This window comes from Tamandua tetradactyla, chromosome 4 (genome assembly GCF_023851605.1).
Source record: "Tamandua tetradactyla isolate mTamTet1 chromosome 4, mTamTet1.pri, whole genome shotgun sequence".
Classification (NCBI taxonomy): Eukaryota; Metazoa; Chordata; class Mammalia; order Pilosa; family Myrmecophagidae; genus Tamandua; species Tamandua tetradactyla.
In genome coordinates, this window is record NC_135330.1 from 73,793,273 (window position 1) to 73,817,378 (window position 24,106).

Sequence of the window (24,106 nt, forward strand, 5' to 3'; positions counted from 1 at the left end):
GTGGATCCCAGTACTGTGGCTTTGGGTGACAGTGAAAAGTTGAGGAATCGGCTTCTTTCAGATTTTTCTGAAAATTGGGTACACGATTGATGTTTTCTGGAATGAAGAAGACACACTTACGCGACAAAGCAGGAGAGAAGACATAAATATCAACCATCTTCTTTTCACTTCTGGCTGTGAAAGAAGGTAACTTTTCTTCCAGCACAGCAATCCCTGCCGCTAGGGTTTCTTGATGTTGCGTGGTAGTTGTGGAACCATGTTCTCACAATCAGAAATCTCGGTGCTCCGTCCCACAGGTGGAGGTAGAATTGTGGGGAACATTCAGTCTTGGAAGTCTGGGTTGGCCAGAAAATCAACACATTTATGTGCCTTTTAAAAAATATACACACGTATGTAATTAATTCCTTCGTAAACCTTGTATTCATATCTATCAAATCCTGCTATCCATTCGGAGAACGTGTGTGTTCATACAGACACACACACACGTACACACAGATGCACGTGTATCTTTTTTTTCATTTATCAAGTTGAAAAGGGTCCTGCTACTCCGCCCTCAGCTGCGTTTGAGCTGTTCCTGCCCTTGGCCCCTTCCCCCCCCTTTAGTTCCTGGGAGAGAGTGGTGGGTTGACTTGTGGCCCGGCAGCAGCTGGCAGCAGAAGGTGACTGCGCTCCTCCTGCAGCATTGAGGTGCGTTTTAATCACCGGGAACATATGCATGGCTGGGAAGTATATTTCTGGTTGTGCAGCCTGCCTACATGTCGTCTAAATGCTAATTACGGGAATTGCTTTAGCAAAGGCACTTACGCCTGATTTGACTTGAAAAAAAGGACTATGGCCCATGCATCTTTCTGAATATGCAAGTTCACTGTGCTTCTCTAGGGATATTTTGGAAGGGAGGGGAAGCTGGCAAGCAGATTGCTCTGCAGTCTGTCCTGAACGCCATCACCACCTCCTAGAAAAGAACGGCAGTGACACTCGTGCTTCGAGAAGGCTTTGCTTATGAGGGAACACACGCCCTCTTTCAATATAAGAGGAGCAGGGAGGCACCGAGGGACTGAGGGTCGTCGGTGGAGCCTGAAGGAATCTGGAATTGTAGACCTGGTGCAGCCGCTCTTGCTGCAGAAGAGGGGACAGAGAAGTAAAAGAGCAAGTTCCCTCCCCACCTCAGAGTTCATCAGGCACCTGTACCTAGAGCAGTTTTGAAAATTGTTGTCAAATTCTTTCTGAAAATCTTTGTTATTGCCTTATGGGTACCAGACACTGTAGGGGCACCTCACTCCCCATCCTGAGACTGTGTGTAGATTATTCAGTGCTGCCTGGGGTACAGGACCCATGGTTGATGTTCCAGTAAATGGGGAATGAATGAAAATCCTGACTCACTCTCACCTACTGTTGCTTGATGGTCAGAGGTGATGGTCAGAGGTGAATACCCTGACTACAGAATAGGTCAGGGCACGTGGAGTTGACTCAGAATAATGCGCCGAGTTTTCTACTTAGAAGTGCTCTGCTGGGTGGACTTGGTCACTGGAGATTGCTTCAGGATGTCGAAGGCTGTGAATTATTTTACTAATCCACAGTACCTTCCCATTTCCCTCTTTTTTTATGTTGAATTGTCAGTACTGCAAGTCCAACCCATCATAGCCCTTCTGCTGTGTGGCAGGATGTCGAAACCTTTGCCGTCGGCCCATTAATTTTAAGTAAAATCGGTTACGCTAACATTTAGTAGATCAGAACAATTTTCGAAGGAAAACGGTATCGTGTAAGGAGAATAGGCTTTGTTGTCAGTGCCAGGTGCTTGTCCTGCCCTCAACTGCTTCTATGGCCTTGAACAGGCCACGTGCTCATTAAGCCTCCCTGAGCCTCACTTTCCACATCTGCCAAAAGGATTATGCACGGCTGTGTTTCTGTCATGGTAAATAGGCAGCGTATCAGCACAGTGCCCGGTCCCTAGTGTGTGCACAGCAGATGCTAGTTTGGGAAAGCTGACCTGTGGGCCTGAAATGAACCGATGAGGTGTGGAAGAGAGTGGACACGGCCCATGGGGTGAAACCACTCTGGCGCAGCCCCCGTGGACGCAGCCTCCAAAGCAGCTTGGGTCTCAGTGGCCACGGACTTGCTTTGGGACCTTGGGCAAGTCTCTGCTCTCTGCATCTCGGTTTCATCATCTGAAACATGAAGCAATTGAGTTCCCAATCCAGCTGTGCAATTTTATGTACAAGCAAGAAACACCCACCGAATTGTCTCCCAGTAGACTGTGTTTCTTCAGGCACCGATTTTAGCCTTTTCGTCTTTCTGTCCCCAGTGCCTGACACTTAAAAATGCTTGATAAGTGTCTGTGAAAGGGGTACGTTTGTAGGACATTATGGATCTGAGGAGCTGTTTTTTCTCATTTTCAGCCGACTAGCTCCAAGTTGGGCTTCCAGATTGGTGAGAATAGCCCTTGGTGTTTTTCGAAGCAACTTTTTTTTTTTTTTAACTTTTTTTTATTATATGCCAACTCACATATACAAAGCAAAGGAATGAAAAAGCAATAGTTTTCAAAGCACTCTTCAACAAGTGGTTACAGGACAGATCCCGGAGTTTGTCATGGGCTACCATACGATCCTCTCATATTTTTCCTTCTAGCTGCTCCAGAATATAGGAGGCTAGAGGGCTTAAATATTTTTTTATCACCACAGTCAACTTTTTTTCTTTCTTTTTTGTGAACAATAACATATGTACAAAAATACTATAAATTTCAAAGCACAGCACCACAATTAGTTGTGGAACATATTTCAGACTTTGGCATGGGTTACAGTTTCACAAATTTAGGGTTTTACTTCTAGCGCCTCTAGAATACTGGAGACTAAAAGAGATATCAATTTAATAATTCAGCATTCATATTCATTTGTTAAGTCCTATCTTCTATGTATAATTCTACCATCACCTTTGATCTTTCCATACCTCTCTTTGGGGCTGTTTGGGCTGTGACAATTCTAAATTTTTTATATTGGAAGGGTCTGTCATTAATATGGGGTAGGGAGATGAAACTATCTGATGTTCTGGAGAGGCTGGGGTAGGTTTCAGGGCTTATCTGAACCAGGGACCCATCTGGAGGTTGTAGGTTTCTGGCAAGTTACTCTAGTGCCTGAAACCCTTGTGGAATCTTATATATTGCCCTAGGTGTTCTTTAGGATTGGCTGGAATGGTCCTGGCTGGGGGTTGGCAGGTTATGATAGGTAGCAAGGTCTATCTGAAGCCTGTGTAAGAGCAACCTCCAGGGTAGCCTCTCGACTCTATTTGAACTCTGTCTGCCACTGATACTTTATTAATTGCACTTCTTTTCCCCTTTTTGGTCAGGATGGAATTGTTAATCCCATGGTGCCAGGTCTGGATTCATCCCTGGGAGTCCTCTCCCACATTACCAGGGAGACTTTCACCCCTAGATGTCATGTCCCACGTTGGGGGAGGGCAATGATTTCACTTGCAGAGTTGGGCTTAGAGAGACTGAGACCACATCTGAGCAACAACAGAGGTCCTTCAGAAGTAACTCTTAGGCATGCCTATAGGTAGGCTAAGCTTCTCCACTACCTACATAAGCTTCACAAGAGTAAGACTCATGATGGAGGGCTTGGCCTATTGATTTGGATGTCCCTAAAGTTTGACACAGTATCAGGGAATTCCCTGATGGTAAGGTTTAATACTTCTATATTCTTTCTCCCCTCCCTCAGGGGACATTGCCAATACTTTTTGATTATCTGGTTAATATACTCTAGGATGTTTCCAGGCATTGCAATAATCTATACAGGATTAAAGGACCTCTTTCTTATTCTGTGCTTCCTGTGTTTCAGTTGTTTAAATGAGCTATGCAGATAGGTTGAATTAGATTATGCACTACAGAAAATTTCAGTTCTAGATCAAAGAAATCTTTCTTCCATTGATCTAAAAGAGTGTGTGTGGTTCTAAAATATAGACACTGTCTTCCTTACCCCTATGTTCTGAATTATTTTAACCCCAACCTGTTTGGCTTCATTCTTATCTCTAAATATCAGGTTATATATATAAAACAGCCTCTCAAAATCCAGAAATAATAATCACCACTCCGGAATTAATGTGTATGCTCTAAAAGCTTACAATCTAGGCCCCTGTTTTCTTATAAGCATTTTTTAAAGGTGACCATACCAATGTTGTTTTTTTGTTTCTGACTTATTTTGTCTCACCAAATGTCCCACTTGTTCATTCACATCATTGCATGCCTCATAACTTTATTCCTTTTTGTAGCAGCACAACCTTCCTTCATAAGTATACACTATCATTCGCCAATCTACTTCTCCATCAGTGCATCCTTCAGCCACCTGCATTCATCGGGCATCATGTAGAGGGCCCAAAGTCCACAGCCCATCAGCATTCTCAATTTTAGATAATTTAATTGATCTCAAGAGACAGAAAATCTATAAACACACCCTCACCAAACAGGAAATCTAAACCTCCTCTTAACTCTTGTCCGTCCCCCATTATTTACCTCTGCTGTGACTGTGGTGGTGCTGATGGTTTCCTTTTGAACTTAGCTCATAGCGTGCAACAGTGGTTTTCTCCCTCTACCCTGAACTTAAACACTCTTTATACAAGAATCATATCTTTGAAGTAATTCTTACAAGAACTCATTCATATTTCTAGTGTCAGTGGGACACGTAGGTCTATACAACCCTTTTCAATCTTGTTCATCTTCAATATGGAAATATTACTTCTAGACCCAATTTAAAGAATGATAAAGTGGTTGATTTGGCTGAGAAGTGAAAGGCAAGCTCTCAGTTCCTTAGCTTCAGGACCTCTGGGTCCCTTTGTCTCTCAAGAGATGGACAACAGTTGGATGAGATATTTATGGGCTCTCTATTTACCACTTCACCTTATGAGATGGGAATCAAGATGAAGCTCCTTTTTTTCGTGGTGGAGAATCGAGGACAGGGGCCTACTTGGCATTAGACTTCAGGTGTCCTGGTGCCCACACAGATGTGCAGACTTCAGTCCACGGAGCCTTTGGAAGTACCCCCAAAGTGACATTTTCAGGCCACCACACCTGGGTGGGCCAGTAGGATGGCTTCAGCCCTAGCAGTTCTGCCTTTTATTTGTTTATATGTGTGAACAAATGGTTAATTCTTGTTTGAACAGAGGGTACCACGTCCAAGAGAAAGGTTACAGAACCACCAAACCAGAATATCTTCCCCATTAATTTGTCAAAGGACTAAATTAAAGAAAGTATTTCTATCCAGGAGAAGCTTGACTCATTTTTTTCCATCTTTCTCCCCCTTTCTCACCAGGTTAACTGTAATGGCTTCACGATTGAAGATGAAGAACTTTCTCACTTGGGATCAGCGATATTCCCAGAGTAGGCTAAATTTGACTTGATTTCCTTTCTTTTTAATTAATTGAACACTAAATTGATTTTTTTTTTTTTGATTTTCTAATGACCCACCTAACTGCATGTGGCAGATGTGAAACTCCAAGTGAATTGAGACACCTTTTTAATTCTCCCAGATTTCAAAATATTTCCCCTACACTTAAGGATCCAAAGGTAGTAGTTAAGAGAGCAGTTGCTTATTAAGTCCTGCTAGGCAGAGTGCTGTTATTAAAGAGCATTGCAGAGCATGCACAGAAGAACACATAATGCCCTGCTGAGAAATTTGCTTTCTGCAAGTCCATGATTCTGGAAATCTTTGGTGTTTTTAATACCCAAAGTGAAACATTCATTGCCAACCAAGAGTTGGCCATAGGCTTGTGTAGAGAATATGTGAGCTCCCTCTCCAGCTCTCCGTTTTGAGAAATGCCAGTACAGAAGCCTTACAGGTTGGAAGAACTAGAGAAAATTTCAGAGAATGCTAGCATTTGTGTCTCTACTTCGGGAATACTCAGATAATTCAAGAACAGCTAGCCAGTTTGAAAACGGAGATTTTTATAGCTCTAGCTTCAGGGGGTCCTGGAGAATGACCTTGCCATTGTCACTTTGTTGGAATGAGTATTTCGGTCCCCTGAGAGCAGACCCTTGCTTTGCAAATAGAGCAAAGGAGCCCTTCTCTCATCCTCTGTCGGAATCAGTGCATGTTATAGATCAACCCCATTATAGTGGCGGTGCTTTCCGCATGCTAGAGGAGCCTTGAGCTTTAGGGCGAAGCCTGTGTAGGAAACCCTTAGCACCCATGCATTTGCCTCGTGTGGAGAGCCCCCCTCTTGATGTCATCTATTTGTGCTGCCGGGTTCCGTGCATCATATGGGTCAGAAGGATAGAAGGTGTGACAGGGTCGGGAGGATGGAAGGCGTCACAACAGAGCTGTGTCGTGTGAGCAGCTGTCAGAGGCTTGCTCGAACCAGAAAAACAGAGCAGTTTCCTCACATCTCATCATTTTAACTACGGCCTCAATGGTGTCATCTTCAGCTTAAGTTCTGAGAGCGAGGAAAGAAGTGCTTTTCGGGACAGGCTTTTTGGAATTTTTGCCCTTAGGAGAAAAGAAAGGAGAAAAAGAGAAAGGGCATGGAAGTCTTTCTACAAGGCTCGTTTCAACAGCGTCAGCACGGACACGCACTCTGGAAAGTTTCTGCCCTTGAGTCTTACTTCAGGACTCAAAGGAAGATAGAGAATGATGCTGTGTGACGTTTTCACCCTTTTCAGGGATTGCTAAGAGAATGATGGTACTCGAACGTGAGTTGTTTTAGGTCCCTTTGCCTCACTGCTCGCCTTCAGTAGAAAAAACGTCCATGAGTCTGGCTTGAGACTTCCTACATCTTTGGCAGGATGGCTGCTGCCACTGACTTCTCCTTTAATAAAACTACACTTGTGGGGCATCTATTCCATTTCCCAGGGCCCGAGTCCCTTTGCGTCACTTGTCAGGAGGTCACTGGGCCGTGGTGCAGGCCAGCTGTCCCTCCTCAAGGACCGAGACCATGAACTTGCCACATAGATGTCCCAGGTCTGGGGCAGTCACACCTTCATTCAGACCGCTGGCAACTGGAGGCTAGAGGAGGTCCACTCCTCCCCCGTGCTTGGCACCAGTTCCCTTCCAAACCTGGGACAGCTCCTTCCCAGGCGGGCATCGTGACCCCCTTGCCTTTTTTTTTTTTTTTTTTTTTTTGTATTCTTGGGGCACACAGGAGAGGGGGTTGGGCCACCAGGGGGTCAGCAAGGCAATGCTGGCTGCCACTGCCAGTCCACCTCCGGACGTGACGGCACCCATAGGAGCAGGAGCCCGTTTCTGGGCAGTTTTAATTGGGGGAAAAAATCCTTTGGGGCTGAAATCATATCGGCATTGTGATTTCAAAGGCAGCATTTTCAGAGATCAAGCACTTTTTCCCTGTAGTTTAGAAATTTCTGTTCTTAGAACTTTGACCTTGATATAATCAGAAAGCTCAAAGCACCTCGCATAGGCGAATTCTCTGTCCTTCTCGCTGTTCCTGAAAAGCTGACAGTGAGCAGCGGGAGTGATAACGTCCCAATTTTCCAGATGAGGAAATTGAGGTGCTGAGAGACTCAGATGGGTCTCTTGGGGGATCACAAGCTGCCACTTTAGGAGCCTGGCATTTCCCATGGTGTTACTCTCTCAGCCTCTGCAGAAAACAGGTTAGAAATAATCCAATAATGGAAAAATATATATATTGCTTGCAAATGACAACTCATTTTGTGTCTCACAGTGTAGAGTGGAGTGGGAATTAGCTGTAAATTCTGCATCTAATCGGGAAGAATTTGGGTGGGTTTTTGTTTGGGGCTGTTTTTCAATTGTGGATTTCACTTTTCAACATTGTTAAAGGTTCAGATGTTAGATGTGATTATAAAAGCAACAGAGGAACCTCTTAGAATATGGCAGCTATTAGTTTTATTTTGTTAACTAATGCTCTGCCACAAGACAGTGCCTCTTCCTTAGCAAGTGAGTTGCAAAGTCACCGGAACAGTCTACCTGTCTCATGGAGAAAATCTTCTCTTCCCATTGACAGTGTTGCCTTGATGAATCACAGTTGTTGCCCCAATGTGATTGTGACCTACAAGGGCACGCTGGCAGAAGTCCGAGCAGTACAGGAAATCAGCCCCGGGGATGAGGTGAGTGGCTGCAGGGGGTGGGGCCAGTGTGCCTAAGACAGCTGTGCAGGGCAGCGTGACGATGGCTCAGTGGCAGAGTTCTCGCCTGCCATGCTGGAGACCTGGGTTCGGTTCCCAGTGCTGCCCATGCAAAAAAAAAAAAAAGCTGTGCAGAGGAGCAAGACTGTGTGCGTCACTTGAGAATACTGACCATGAATCACTCCAGCAGTTAAACTCTTGGTCCCGTAGTTTAGAAATGTCTTTTCTCCTAGGAAGTTCATGATCAGATTTGTGACCCAGTTGGCTTCGGAGTCCCACCCCTTAGGGCTTCCATTTAGTATACATTCCCACCTTTGGTCAAGAAGAAACAGCAAAGAATACATTCACTTGAGCTAAATTTCAAACAATGATTTAGAAAGAAAAGAGACTGCCCGGTGGACCTCTTTAGAGTCCATTTATTCCTGTGCTAGATGGTTTTTTTTTTTTTTAATAGTGAAATGTTGCCTCCCCTCCCCCTAAAAAAAAAGGTCAAAAGCAGTGTTATCTAGAAGAGAGAACAAGCTGTAGAGTTACAGTTCCAAATGACATATCAGCATTTCGGGTCAGGATTCACTTTTTAGGGATGCAATTCAGATGGCCAGTTGTATGTACCGATGGGAGAGGCTGACGGGCCCCCCTTAGCCTCCTTATCTGAAGAGTGGGTGCACAGGCCTGGATAAATGCTCTTGCCTCTGCCGGGACAGCCAGCGTTCCTCGCCTGCTCGGTGATTCCCGGTTCCTTCTCTTTGCTGTGATATTAGAAGTGATTCTGTAATTACCTCATGGGATGTCTCACTTCAAAAAGGCAGGCACGGTGAATTGCTCTATGTATGCCATTTTTTTCTTAGGTACATAATAAGATGCCTAGCAAGTCAGGAATTTTTAGGGAATGCAGTTAATCCTTGTAGATTGGTTTCCAGTGTACTCGTTTTTAGTGCTCTCTTAAGGTGCATGTCGAGATCTTTGTATTTTGAATATAATGATCAGTGTGCTAAATGCAAAGCGTTTTGGTACCTTAACTGGTCCGAGGCCGAACTGGGACCACACACCTAGAAAACAGTTGGAACTTTCGACCCTTTGCCGAATTTGCTAAGTTCATTGTGCAGCGGACATCCTGGTGTTCCAGGTTGCTGAGTGCCTTCGTGCAGACCTCCCTGACGCCCCTTTTGTTGAAACAGGCCATTCTGGCCAGTTGAAAGTGTGTTCCCAGGCACCAGTGCTCTTGGGGCCACGCTGGGAAGGCCAGCGGCTCCTGGGCTGACCCGGCTGGCTGGGCTGAGCCCGTCGCTGGAGTGGCCTTTGTCGCCATCTTCTGGGCGCTCCTGCTCACTGCGCTGTGTCCAGCAGTCATTTCAAAGGGAATTCTGCACCTTCCTTGCCCTGTGAGGCTGGGCAGGCTCGCTCCCATTTCTGTTTGCACTTGTGCTCCCGCCAATCTAGTGTGCAGCGACCGTTTTGAGTACAGTTGACATCAATGCCTTAGGGGTTACTTGCCCTTCAATAAGAGAGGAACCGATTCCCCAGGGAGTCAGGATGAGTCTCTAGGCCCCCGTTACTGCTCTTTGGGTCGGGGTGAGCTTGGCTTTCCCTGCAAGTAGCCAGCCCGGGTGCGCTCTCCTCCTGCCTGAGAGACCTAAGATTACTGCACGCTGGTGGCTCTGTGAAATCCATCTGTTCATCAGACATTTGCCTGATTGTATGGGATGATCAGCACGTGCTGTCCCGGTGAATAGCTAATGGACATTTATGTGCTGATACCTTCCATATGCTCTGAGTCTTAGCTATAGACCCCTGTTAGATGAAAACAAGGAGCACTAAACCCGATGAGTCCAAAGGTAAGAGATCAGACTTTTCCAAGTTCTCTGGCCCAGCTGGAAAGACAGGCAGCTAGTGGCCTGCTGGGTTGGGCAGCAGGCTGGTGTTCTGGAAGCTGTGTCTTGCCCAGCTCAGCTTACCGCACCACGGAGCTGTTTGCAGCCTGTTCACAGCCAGCCCGTTGTACCGAGACTCTTGCTGTATTACCAGCTGATAAACGGAGAAAGGGAAAACACGTCAGTATGTGCTTCCTCGTGTTCTCCGCTGCACTCATCCAGCAGTGGCAGCTACAAAAGCACCTGAGCAGGCCCAGGTTGTAAAATAAAATGAAATAAAAGGCTAAATAAAGACCAGACAGAGATGGGGCCCAGGTCCCATCCCAAGGATGAGTTGCCCATTGCCCAGTGGGCCCGCTGCTTCTACGCACAAGACCGAAATGCTTCTGCTGCTGAGACAGCCCATGGGTTGCTCTTCTTCGGGAGCCATCCTTTCAACCCTCCATTTACTGTCTTAGGGGCTCCTTGAGCTCTGCTTTCCACCACAAGGAGGGACGTTAGGTGGTTGCTCGGTTTAAGGAAATCAGGATGGCAAACGAGCAGCATTTGCACAGACTGTGGCCTGAAAGGATGGTGCCAGAAATGTTTGTGCCACCACGATAATGACAAGGGCTGAGTTTATTATAGCAGACTGAAGCTTCACCTTTTTGGACCATTAGGTTTTTACCAGCTATATTGACCTGCTGTATCCAACAGAAGATAGGAATGACCGGCTGAGAGATTCGTACTTCTTCACCTGCGAGTGCCGGGAGTGTACCACCAGAGACAAGGTGAGTTCTGTCTATCCATCCGAGGTGCCGACTGCCTGCACCTCAGGACCTCTCTGCAGAAAGAATTCCCCAGTGTCACTTGGGGTATCACCTCCTGAGATATTTTGAGCCGTTAAACTCACCTCACAAAGGTGGCTAGCAGGAATCCAGTTAGACCAGGTCTCTGTTCAAACCTGCTCCCGGTAGCAGATGGAAACATTTCCATTACACTGTGCAAAATAGGAGAAGGACCTGCCAAATTACCATTTCTTGAAAAAAAAAAAAAAGAGCGGGGAGGGAAAAAGCACATGAGAGTCATTTTCAGGCTTTCCAAGCTCTTCATCAGAATATCTGGCATTTTCCCTAGCATTGCTCAAATTCTTGTTTTATCAATTCCACCCCTCTTTATTCTCTTCTTGATGATTCCTTGATGTGTGCACACACGCACACACACAACTGCTCACAGTAAACACGTTTGAGGTATCCTGCCCAGAAAAGGATTATCTAGAAAATTAGTATTTCTGTTGTTTGTTTTTGGAGCAAGGTAAAGGGGTATTGGCTTTCCTTTAGCTCCATTGCTTGATCTCGTCTCGTTCTTTTGCAAACTTAGAATGCCTCTGCCTCTCCACGGGAGTATTTGTTTTTTGAGAGGTTTCGCCATCATCAGACTTTCTCTGGGAGGTAACGCCTTGCACTTGTGGACATTTCTCTCAGGATAAAGCCAAGGTGGAAATCCGGAAGCTCCACAGTCCCCCAAAGGCAGAAGCCATCCGTGACATGGTCAGATATGCACGCAATGTCATCGAGGAGTTCCGGAGGGCAAAGCACTACAAATATATCCTTTCCAAGTGTCGGGACAGTTTACCAGCTCTCACTGACAAAAGGGACAGGGAGGCGGGAAGAGGGGAGAGGAGAGGAGAAGGATGAGTTCAAGACTCTGAATTTTACAGGAAGAACGTCTCCTGGTAATTGTGTAAAAGTGTATTGACCACCCGTTAAATGGTGTCAATCATATGCAAAGTTTTATAAAATTGTTCTTCTATCTGCTTTCTCCTTATCTGACCAGTTTGGTGCAGTAGAAGGGTTTCATTCTGCAAGTTTGAATAGAACCAATTCCTTGAAGGCCGCGATTTATTGGATATTTATGTTGGGCAAGGTAGGGTGCCAAGTGGCTTTAGTACATTGTCTCAGCAAGTTCTCCCAAGGATGCTATGGGGTGGGATACTACATCTTTATGTAGCAGATGAGATAATAGGTAATTGCCCACCCCTTGGCGATATCATGATTTTGCCCCAGTTTTCCTACCAAAATCCACAACCTTAACCACTACATTATAGAGCCTTTTTTTGGCTCTGTAATGTTGAAAAGGGGTTTGGACTTGTATTCGAGAGGTCAGAGATAAAAGCAGTGAAAGGAAATTGGAGAGAGAGGCACGTTGTCTCTCAGCAAAAGAAAGAGCTTTCTCATGGTGGCGGCTTCTTCCTTAAAAATGCTCCCTCTAAAGTGCCCAGCGATTCCTGCCTTGGGTGAGGGCTTGAATTCAATTAGATAATTTGAGGATTTGTGATTCTAATCAGCATTCTTTGCATCTCCACTGAGGGTGTGTTCCTGTGGCGAAAATTCTTTAGTTTTGCTTCATATTTGAGGTCTTACATTTTTCTGAAGTTCGTTTCTTCAAGGAAAAAATGCGACTTCTACTACTTTGGCTTGCTTTATGTCATTTTCTCCGGGGCGAGAGGGACCGTGTGCAGGTGGGGAGTTGTGGGCACGAAATGCCTGCCGCCCCCTCCCGCCTGGGGAAGCCTCCACGCGAGTGCCCGCCGGCCGGTCCTTTCCTTGACACCAGCATACCCCCGAGTGAGCTGCTGGAGATTTGCGAGCTCAGCCAGGAGAAGATGGGCTCCATGTTTGAGGACAGTAACGTGTACATGTTGCATATGATGTACCAGGCCATGGGCGTCTGCTTGTACATGCAGGACTGGGAAGGAGCTCTGCACTACGGACAGAAAATCATTAAGCCCTACAGGTGATTGCGGTGGCTCTTCTGATCGCCATCAGATGGATTGGAATGTGTTGGGAGAGGGGGCCCTGCCGGTTGGTCCTCCGCCTGCCGGGGGCTGGGGCTGGCCTGGGACAGCTTTCTTGCCCTCTGCACTTCCAGGGGCCGTGTCCATGGTAGTTGACTCAGGCCGGTAGTCAAAGGCCACCCGTTTTGTTTCTTTTCCTATGCACCCTCCTGAGTTAAATGGCACCTGTTAATCCGTACATGGCGGTCTTTGAAAACCCTTCTTTTCCATCATCACGATTTGGCTTTTTCAAGTTGCAGCCCCAGTTTGCAAGTTGGGAAACCCTGGGACCAGGAGGTGGGGTGTGATTACTTAATGTTTCCCTTCAGATTGGAATAAAACAACTAGGGTTTTATTTTGTATTAATAATGATAATAGGCACAGAGATGTTTCCTGAACTGGAGAGTTATTAAACCTTCAAGTGGGTGAGAGAAGGAAGTCCTTAGATTGACTGGTCACCCCAGCCCGGGATGCCAGGGGTCGCTGGTGTGCCTGTTAAATGCATGGACAGGGTTTGCCCAGAACCAGGTGGATCAGATACTCTGGACCTGAGACCTGGAAATCTATAGGGTCAAGAAGCCCCCAGGTGTTCCTCAGGAATTTAAGATTCCCTCCGTACCCCCTTCAAGTTCTAAGATTGAGGACGGCAAAGTTCGCTTCTGGTCTGAGTTTCTCCTGCCAGTTCTGCCCTCCACTTACCCCCACGCTGCCTTGTTGTCCAGCAGGGGGAGCTGGGCCCAAGGGGAAGCCAGCTCTCCAAATCTGCTCTCGGAAACAGAATTTGCTAACGGAGGGGTCATCCCAAATCCTTCCTTTCCTCCTAGGGTGGCTGAGGAGGTCGTCTGGTCTCAGGCACGCCTCGCCCTGTGAGGTCTGTAGGCAGAGAGCGCGAATGGGACTGGAAGCACTGCAGCCTTTGGCTTGGTCTCCAGGCAGGGCCCTGTGTGCTGGTGCTGTCCAGAGGTCTGCTTGGGTCTGCTCTGGGGGCCCTGGTCCTGGGGTGACCTCCGAGCAGCGTGGCGGCCTCTGCCCAGGACAGCAGACAGACTTTCAGGAGAGTCAGGGCGGAGCAAACTGGCCAATGAATAAATACCCCTGCACCCATGCACGCCGGCCCGCAGGCTGCCTCCGGGGCTCTGCTCCTAGAGGGCTGTCTCCTTCCTAGACAGGGGACCTGTCAGCCTTCAGTTAAAATCGGGGACAGAGCACCTACTGTGTACAGAGCCTCTACTGGGCAATGGAGAAAGAGTTTCTAGAAGAAATAGGTGTTCTCCTGACTGCAGAGAGCTCACAGTTTTGCTGAGCCAAGGTGGTCCTATGAATTGTGACAGAAAGCTGGGGCCTTGAGACACACTGGTGTGTGTGTGTGTGTGTGTGTGTGTGTGTGTGTGTGTGTGTAGCTACTTTCTCATGTGAGGTGAGAGGTCTAATTGCTGTCCGCAGGAGAGGGACATTTACTCTACACAACATTGGTCCAGCGCCTAGTGCCTTGCTTTGGGTGCCCCCAACATCCAAAGATCTGGACTGGGGTTGAATGTTGTTGTTTCTACAGATGTTTTTAATGTCGATTTCTGCAGCAGTTTTTCTTAGCTTTTCAGAAACCCATGAACTGCGTTCAGATGAAGTGCACCTGCAGCCGTAGGGCCGCGGGGAGCCCTCTGTGCACGGCATGGCGCGTGGCTGCCGTGGAGAGTTCCGCCGGAAGCTCAGCAGCCATGGGGGCTCTCCGCATCCGGCCTGTGGGCTGCTCTGCAGGCCCTGACCAGGTGGTCTCGCTGTCTTTTCTCGTCTTCCAGTAAGCATTATCCCTTGTACTCCCTCAACGTGGCCTCCATGTGGTTGAAGCTAGGAAGGTTGTACCTAGGCCTGGAAAACAAAGCTGCAGGAGAGAAAGCCCTGAAAAAGGTATGTCTTAGGATGCCGCGGTAGGATTCCCCAAGCCTGGACAGCCTCCCCAGCCCACTTCCATAGGCCTGACAGTTCTGAGTGACGGGAAATGATGGGGAATGACCAGCCTGAGAGCCACTCTCTGGCTGGAGGACCTGGAGGAGGTAGGTTGAGCAGATGCGCCCAGCTATCTCTGGGTTTGTGCCCTGGCCCTCCGTTCAGGGGAGGACGCACACAGAGGGAGGGCCTGGCCTTGGCCAGAGGCTCAGCCCTCAGCCGGGGCGGGATGGGCACTGCCCCTCCCCAGTGTGAACTGCTGGAAGTGCACTGAGGCCCCGGGACGTCCTCCAGCTCTCTGTCGTTTAGGAGATGTGGAACGGTGGTGCCTGGCTGTGGCGACGTCATGGGGTTCAGATGGAGTTGTTCTGTACTGGGATTGTCCATCTGCAGTTTCTAAACTGTACTTACGACTCATCGTTGTGGTTGATTGAGTGCCCGTTCTATGCCAGCACCCTCACGGGTATCCTGGAAGTCTTACAAAATGGGGTGAGAGAGTTTCACTGTTGAAGGAATTGAGGCTCATTCTGGTTAGTTGCGCAGCAGCATATTTCATTCAAACTGCAGTCCTTCTGAGTCCCAAGCCCAATCGCGTGGAGAAACCCACAGCGGGGCGGCTCCCCCCACCCCACCCCAGGGTGGCTGAGTCACTGCACCAAGTGTCATTCTCTGTTGTTTGCTGTGTGGAGGAGAACAGTGAATACAATGCCATCTTTGGGACAGTCTATTTATATACCTTTGTCAGAAAATGTTCTGACTAAGCCCAGAAGCCTCATCCTCCCAGATTCCCCTGAGTTTCCCAATAGGCATTTTGGAAAGATGAGAGTAAGACTGGAATCCCAAGTGGAAGTGTCAGGGCCCAGCCAGGCAAGAAGTATGAGTTAAGCACCAAAGTTTCAGCTTTTAAACCGTGGAGTGTGTCTTCTAAGATAACAGGTTATTGCCTTAGTGAAGTTGAGGGAGGAAGAACCACTTTAGGTCCTAATGGCAGCCTTCTCATACCTCGAGAACTGCCGAGTGCTGGTAAGCAATTAAATAAAAGAGAGAAAAGACCCCAGGGTTTGCCCTTGACAAAATCTGGGATCTGTCCTGTAACTACTTACTGAAGAGTGCTTTGAAAACTATTGCTGTTTTCTTTCTTTGCTTTGAATATATATTACATTATATGATAAAAAATTAAAATGTATGTATATATATATATATATAAGAGAGGAGGACAGAATAGATCTGGCAAGGAACATGAGTCTTGAAATTCATGCAGAGGGCAAGGGGAGGCAGGAGAGACACAAATGCCTCTTAAAACTGGCGAAACCTGAAGGTTTACACAGTTTCTTGGCCTGCCTGTTGGTTTGAGATCTACGAAGAGAATGGCGTAATAGAAAGGACTGCCTTTCACAGTCATGGCCCATCAAAACTTCTCTGCTTGGGGAGTTATTTAGTTTTTCTGTTAGTCATATAGTTGAATACAAAAGAGCAAAATAAGTTGTTATAGATCCCATTTGATATATGCTCCCTGTATGTCAGGCAATAGTCTTAATATTGGATGTGTATTAGCAACCCTGAGAGGTAAGTATTATTCCCATTTTACATTTGATGTAAATGAGGCACAGAGTGGTTAAGTCAGTTGCCCAAGGTCACGCAGCTAGGAAGTGATGGAGCCTTTGGAAACTGCCACTTTTATATTGCTCCACTAAAAAGAAACTTTATTAGATACGTTCTCTGTACTTCCCAAGATGAATTCTGCGTCTATTTTAAACTTTTTAGACTGTTTATTGGGAGGAAATTCACTTTTTGAAAGGGAAAAATGACTTAATTATGTCTTACAATTCAGTAATATAAATGAACCCCAAACAGGCTTGATATACAGTTCACTGCGGACTTTTCTACTCCATAACATGTATCTTTCTACCGAGCATTACCTGCTTTCTTGATTGAGCACTGCCAAATAGTTCTGGCCCTAAAGCATTTTTTTGTTTTCCATTGCAATATCTGGAACACTGGGGCAAAAGAATGTCATGAAATCATTTTATTGACATCCTTTCTCCAGCTACTCTGGATAGTTTTGCAGAATGTTTTACTCAGCAGTAGAGAGTAGGTGCCTAGTTGGTTACAGATAGTCGAACTCAAGACGGTTCAGAAAAAGCCAGTCCAGGGGGAGGACGTGGGTCCTAAAAAGCCTGTTTGAATCCTGTGCCTTAGAGCAGAGAAGTCCAACTTGAATTCACGTGGGCATAGCCCAGAGGCGGAGGTGTGGAGATGCTGGTGGCAGGCTCTCATCCTCTGTCACCTCTCTCTCCGCAGGCCATTGCAATCATGGAGATAGCTCACGGCAAAGATCATCCCTACATTTCTGAGATAAGGCAGGAAATTGAAAGCCATTGAAACTATGCAACATTGGAGTTTTTATTTCAGTTCTGGTGGAGACGCTTTAAAGAATTGGGATATCTCGCATCTCAACACCTTACTCCAGCATTTCTGTAAAATACTTGGAATAAAAACACTACATGACCTGAAAACCTCGCCCATTGCTTATTACTTGGAGATTGGGCTTAATCTTCAACCTGAATATCAAATTTAAATTTTGAATGCCTTTTTTTCCCTAAGAGATGATGGCATGGTTTCGTATAATATAAAATCTACGCTGGACAGAGCAAGTTTTTTTGTTTTTGTTTTTTTTTGTTCATGCAATTGTTTTTTCCTTTGTGCCTGTTGTTTGGGGAGCTTGCGTTTAAAAAATGCAGCTATTTTTCCCTTCACGCCTCTTGCAATGTTCTGATCAAATCTGAATGTGCAAATGAAAGAGAATAAAAAGCGGTGATAGTATTTGAGATTTGTGTCGTATCTGTCTGTGGTGGGGGGACAACCCCTAGAGTAGAAGCAGTGTTGATTCTGCTTACACGGCCGGAGCCCCCGGTTACCCGTGGGGTCAGGCAGCCCCGGGAGTGCGCAGTCCGCGGCGCGGCCGGGCAGGAGGTGGACGTGGAGAAAGGCCACTGTCCTGGGGAAACATCAAGTGACCTGAGACGTCCCCCGCGGAAGAACGAGCCTCGTTAATTCTCCTGTCTAGTGCTTGGTGTGCCCTAAATTTAAAAAGGTGCTTAGTGCGTGCTTCCTTGGCTTTTTTTTTTTTTTTTTTTTCCTTTTCTTTTCTTTTCCCAGTCTGTCTCCAAGTAAACTTTCCATAGCTCATTCTGTTGATTGTTCTATGCAGCGTTCTCCTTGTTTGGAAAGACTCCAGGGTAAAGCCTGAGAAGGGAAAAAAAAGATTTTCCTTTCCAACCCTGTGTTGCGGAGCAAATGCCGGTCGCTAGCCGGATGGCCGGCAGGAACCCAACTTGTGGCAGCCGCGCAGGCTGGGCGGTTGTGCGTTTTAGCAGCCGCTGTGAGACAGCACGCGGTGGTGCCCCGAGAGAAGGGATGCTTCTTTTTTTGGAAAGTCTCAAGGTCCAAAGAGAGGAACTTCCCGATTCAGTCAATAACGAGGGCCTGCGTATTCCAGTGGAGAGCTGATAGGGTTCTATGAAGCCGTCTGAGTCACGAACTTTCTCTCCTTTAGGAACGCGTCAGGGTCCATCCCCAAAATAAAGAAAATTTTTACAACTTTAAAAAAAAAAAAAGGTTATTTTGGAGGCTACTCTTACGCTTCAGTTAGAGAGTGCTAATTGCCATGGTTTGCTAAACCCCAACCAACATCACTCCTGTTACCTCTTAAGAACACCTAGGGCTCGAACTGAGACTCTGTAAGTTTCATGCACTGTTTGCTTTCCTGAAACCTGTAATTCCAGGAGGGTTTCTAGGTCAGATAAATCCTGGGGACAAGCCTCTCCAAGATTATCAATTAATCACATTGTCTTGTCCTTCAGTGTTAACCCCCCTTCTCAACGTGAAAAAGTAAGAATGGGCCCAAAGATCCCTATAGATTGGGAGAAGGATCGAAGGAGAAGGAAAAGATAGAACAGAGAAAATAGAATTTAACAAACGAGTATGACTGCTGAATCACAGTATTTGTATTCCATCTAGCTTCCGGTGTTTTGGAGCAGCTAAAGGGAAAAATCTGAGATGATGGAATGGTAGCTCATGACAAACTTGTATCTGTTCTGTAACTACCTGTTGAAGTGTGCTTTGGAAATTGTTTTTTTTTCTTTGCTTTGTATATATATTATATTTTACAATAAAGTCATTTTAAAAATAATAAAGAATGCAGTAAAGAAAAATATGAGTAAAAAAATAATTAGGGACTGTTGAAATTTACAGTTTAGTTATCTCACATTTTCATGATTGGAAACAGCTCAAACAGCTGTAAATCTGGTAAGTTATCCTCCCTTCCTCCCTTTCCTCACCCCCCCAACACACCGATCCCCCCCCACTCCCCAACACCCCCTCACGCCCTCACCCCCCCCAAACACACCGACCCCACACACAGCTCTCTCCCACACATAGCTAACTGCATACGGTGGGATTTAACAGGGAGAATGCGTCTCCTGTCCAGTGAAGCCCACTAAGTTGTTTATTGAGCATCTACTGTATACTAAGCACTGTATAAATCTCCGAATGCGCATGATCCTGGCTCACGGAGGTTAGTGTTACATCCAGTAGAACCAAGCATAAACTAAGCTTAGCCTACCATCTCTGTAGGTTTCATAAAATTGTAAAAGTAAGACATTTTCATAAGAAATTCAAATATAAACATATATGAAAAAGTGGTAACCGCCCCTCTCCCCTGAGAGGGAAGGCGGTTGGTAAGCAGTTGTCTTTATGGGATCCTAAGTTTTTTCCATGCTTGTAATGTATGTACATAAATTTATTTTAAAAACAGAGACAGGATGATACTGATACTATTTTGTAATATTCTCTGACTTAATATGCCATGGACCTCTCTTCATTTCGGCATTTACATAGTTGTCTTATTCTTTCTAAAGGCAGAATATTGCATTAAACCACATCATAATCTCCATCATTCCATTTAAGGACATACATTTTTTCCCCATTTTTTGTTATTGCAAACAATGCTTCAATGGCTAATCTTAGACATAACTTTGCTGATGTATAGTAGCATATTTTGGGATAGAGTCCTAAAATAAGTAGAATTTCAGGGTCAAATAGTAGGGACTTTTAAAATTTGAATAGAGCTAGCCACTTCCCATTTTAAAATTAGGTACCAACAGGATTTAATAGTATGCATTGCCCTTCACCCTTGTAACATGTAATATCATTTTTTAAAAAACTTGCCAATGTTATGTATGAAAGAGCATTTTATACACATTTCTTCCTTAGTGAGGTTGAGTATATTTTTTTATTTAGGATTGTGTTTCTTCTGGTCATTGCTTATTTTACTGTTTTGTTCATGTCTTTCATAATAATTTATGACAATCAATGTATATTGGGGTAATAGCTTTTTGCTGTGTACTGAAAATACATTTCGCCCCTCATCCATTAACTTCATTTTTATGACACTTGCTATAAAAAGGCAGATTTTTTTCACATTTAGGTGAAAAATACCCACAACTTTTTCATTTAAATCTTTGATCTACCTGGAATTTTTCATTTAATAGCAAGGGATCCAGTTGTATTATTTAGTAAATTTTAATTTTCGAAATTGCTAGCCACTTATGCCATCATCATCTATTGAATAATTTAGTTTCCCCCCTGATTTTTTTTTTCTCCCCCACTGATTTTAAATTCTACCATTATCATTCCCACAAGACTTTGGTATATTTTTGTACTTCTTCATTCCATTTATCTATTCCTGTTCCAATGAAATACTCTCAATTTATGTTGTACTGCAAAACTTTTAGTATTTAATAGGACTAACCCTTCTGTATTCCTATCAATTTTTTTTTTAATATTCCATGTTTAACCCAAATTAACTTTAGAATCATCTCAACAAGTATTCTCTCAGTCTCTTCCCACCTACCCCACAGGGTCCTGTGGTGATTTTTATTAGCATCGCATCAGATTTAGTGATTTTAGAGAGGACCAGTTTCATCACAACAGGAATCTTTCCAAGTGCTAGGTGAATTTATCAGCTTATTTTAACTCATAAGGGGTTTAGTTGTATTTACACAGCTCTGACACATTACTTCTTAATTCTTAGACTTTCTGCTTGCTGTAGCTTTTAGGAATAGGCTTTTTTCTTCTATTATGTTCTTAACTGGTAAGTCTGGTGAGTTTCTCCCATTCGTTTATTTATTTATTTGTTTGTTTGTTTGTTTATTTATTTATTTAGTGCATAGACAGGCACCGGGAATTGAACCAGGGTCTCTGGCATGGCAGGCTCTGCCACTGAGCCACTGTGGTCCACCCTCTCCCATTTATTTTTATTAAAGAAAAAAATGTTAAATTACATAAAATAGATGTTTGATCCTTTTATTGTCATTTTATTGCATATTTTTATGTGTTTATGTGTATATTTTTCTTGTTAGTGTTTCTTATATTTATCTTTGTTTTTTGGGATTTCCTTTTCTTCTTTTTTTTAAATTTTCTTCCTAATCCCCAGTAATAGTCTCTGTATAGCAATTAATAGGTCTACTAGTTGCCATTATATCTGTAAGTTACATGAAAAAAACTCTACTTTTCCCATTTATCTACACAAAAAATATATAGGCATACCTTGTTTTATTGTGCCTTGCTTCATTGTGCTTTGCAGATATTGTGGTGTTTACAAATTGAAAGTTTGTGGCAACCCTGCATCAACCAAGCCTGTTGGCGCCATTTTTCCAATAGCATGTGCTCACTTAATGTCTCTGGGTCACATTTTGGTAAGTCTCACAATCTTTTGTATTTGTCATTATTATTGTATCTGTGATGGTGATCTGTGGGCTTTGATGTTACCATCGTAATTGTTGGGAGCCCCACAAACACTGCACCCATATAAGATGGAGAACTTAATTGGCAAAGCTTGTGTGTGTCTGGCCGCTCCACTGACTGGTAGTTCCGCATCTCTCTCCCTCTCTTTGGACCTGCCTGTTCCCTGAGACACAACAATATTGGAATTAGACCAGTGAATAACCCTACATTGGCCTCTGAGTGTTCAAATGAAAGGAAGAGTCGCAGGTCTCTCAATTTAAATTAAAAGCTAGAAATGATTAGCTTGGTGAGGAAGGCAAGTGGAAAGCTACGGCTCTTATGCCAGATGGTTAGCCAAGTTGGGAATGCAAGGGAAAAATTCTTGCAGGAAATTAAAAGTGCTACTCCAGTGAACACTTGAATGAAAAGAAAGCAAAACAGCATTGTTGCTGATATGGAGAAAGTTTTAGTGGTCTGGATAGAAGATCAAACCAGCCACAACTTTCCCTTAAACTACAGCTTAATCCAGAGCAAGTCCTTAACTCTGCAGTTCTGGGAAGGCTGAGAGAGGTGAGGAAGCTGCAGAAAGAAAGGGTGGAGCTAGCAGAGGTGGGTTCATGAGGTTTAAGGAAAGCCGCTACCTCTGTGAAGCAGCTGAAACCGCTGATGTAGAAGCAAGCTGCAGTGAGTTATCCAGAAGATCTAGGCTAGATAATTGAAGAAGTTGACCACGCTAAACAGCAGATTTTCAATGTAGACAAAACCGCCTTCTATTGGAAGAAGATGCCATCTAACTAGAGAGGGGACGTCAATGCCTGGCTTCAAAGGACAAGCTGACTCTCTTGTTAAGGGCCACCGTAGCTGGTGATTCTAAGTTGATTTCAAAAATCTTAAGCCCTTGAATATTATGCTAACTCTACTCTGCTTGTGCTTTATAAATGGAACAACAGAGCCTGGATGGCAGCACATCTGTTTACAGCATGGCTTATTGAGTATTTTAAAACCACTGCTGAGACCTACTGCTCAGAATAAGATTCCTTCCAAAATCTTACTGCTTATCAACAAAGCACCTGGTCACCCAAGAGCTTTGATGGAGATGTACAGTGAGATGGATGTTATTTTCACGCCTGCTAACACCACATCCATTCTGCAGTGTATGTATCAAGCATTTTTTTTTTTTTTAACATGGTCAGGCACTGGGAATCGAACCCGGGTCTCCAGCATGGCAGGTGAGAACTCTGCTACTAAGCCACCATTGCATTTTGACTTTCAAGTCTTATTTAAGAAATACATTTTGTAAGGCGATAACTGTGATAGATAGTGAATCCTCGGATGGATCTGGGAAAAGTCAACTGAAAATCTGGACAAGATTCGTCATTCTAGATGCCTTTGAAAACATCCGTGATTCACAGGAGGAGGTCAAAATATCAATATTAACGGGTTCAGAAGAAGTTGATTCAAACCCTTATGGATGACTTGGAGGGGTTCATGACTCCAGGAAGTATCTGCAGATGGGAGGGTAATCACAAGACAACTAGCATTAGAAGTGGAGCCTAAAGATGTGACTGAATTGCTATAACCTCAAAATTTGAATGGTAGAGTGGATGCTATTTACGGATGAACAAAGAAAATGATTTCTTGAGATGGAGTCTACTCCCTGATGAAGATGCTGTGAACATTGTTGAAATGACAACAAAGTTGTAGAATATTATATAAACTTAGCTGGTAAAGCAGAAGCAGCATTTGTAGGAGTGACTCCAATTTTGAAAGAAGTTCTGCGGGTAAAATGTCATACAACTGCATTGCATGCTACGGAATCTTTCATGAAGAGTCGACTGATGTGGCAGACTTCACTGTTGTCTTGTTTTAAGAAACTGTCACAGCCACCCCAACCTGCAGCAACCGCCATCTGATCAGGAAGCAGCTGTCAACACCAATGCAGGATCCTCTACCGGCAAAAAGATTGTGCTCCATTGAAGGCTCAGATGATGGTCAGCATTTTTTAGCAATGAAGCATTTTTAAATTAAGGTCTGTACATTGTTTTTTTGAAAGACATATGCTGTTACACACTTAAGAGACTACAGTGTAAACACAATTTTTATATATACTGGGAAACCAAAACAATCGTGTGATTTACCCTAAGGCAAAATTCACTTTATTGAGATGGGCTGGAATCAAACTGACAGTATCTCCAAGGTATGCCTGTTTACATAAATGTATCTTCATTATAGCAGACTTGCCAAATCCCAGGATTCAACAAAGTCTCACTGTGGATGCTATCTTAGCCTTGGACTGGGTCTATTAACTCAGCCCAAAAAAGATAAATTAGTGTACCTGGCCTCTTGCCATTCCACTTGATATCTCTTGATTTTCTTTGAGATATTTAGTCTATTATCTTTTTTTAAGTTACATTGCTTTTCTTTCAAGAATTCTGTTTTGTTGCCAGTAACCATATACATGGAATTATTTCTATGTTTAAAGTTGCTTGCCACATCCTTTTATCCAAGAGTGACTTAGTGCATTTTAATAGGTAGAAACCTCTAATAGTTCTGAATGACCCTTTTTGGGAAAGAATATTAAAAAGTAACATCTGATGCAGCAACAGGGGT

The 24,106-nt window shown here is 44.5% G+C and overlaps 1 protein-coding gene across 2 annotated transcripts in view; it reads left to right on the top strand.

Moving 5' to 3' along the window:
• SMYD2 (SET and MYND domain containing 2) overlaps window positions 1–17,552 on the top strand; it is a 52,850-nt gene extending 35,298 nt beyond the window's left edge. For both annotated transcript variants that reach the window (XM_077157802.1, XM_077157803.1), the window contains exons 6-12: window positions 5,298–5,365; window positions 7,960–8,062; window positions 10,611–10,721; window positions 11,415–11,535; window positions 12,552–12,726; window positions 14,563–14,671; window positions 17,012–17,552. In XM_077157802.1, coding sequence (XP_077013917.1) covers window positions 5,298–5,365; window positions 7,960–8,062; window positions 10,611–10,721; window positions 11,415–11,535; window positions 12,552–12,726; window positions 14,563–14,671; window positions 17,012–17,092 — 768 coding nt within the window. In that variant the 3' untranslated portion in view covers window positions 17,093–17,552. The remainder of the gene's footprint in view (window positions 1–5,297; window positions 5,366–7,959; window positions 8,063–10,610; window positions 10,722–11,414; window positions 11,536–12,551; window positions 12,727–14,562; window positions 14,672–17,011) is intronic.
• Window positions 17,553–24,106: the final 6,554 nt, after the last annotated feature.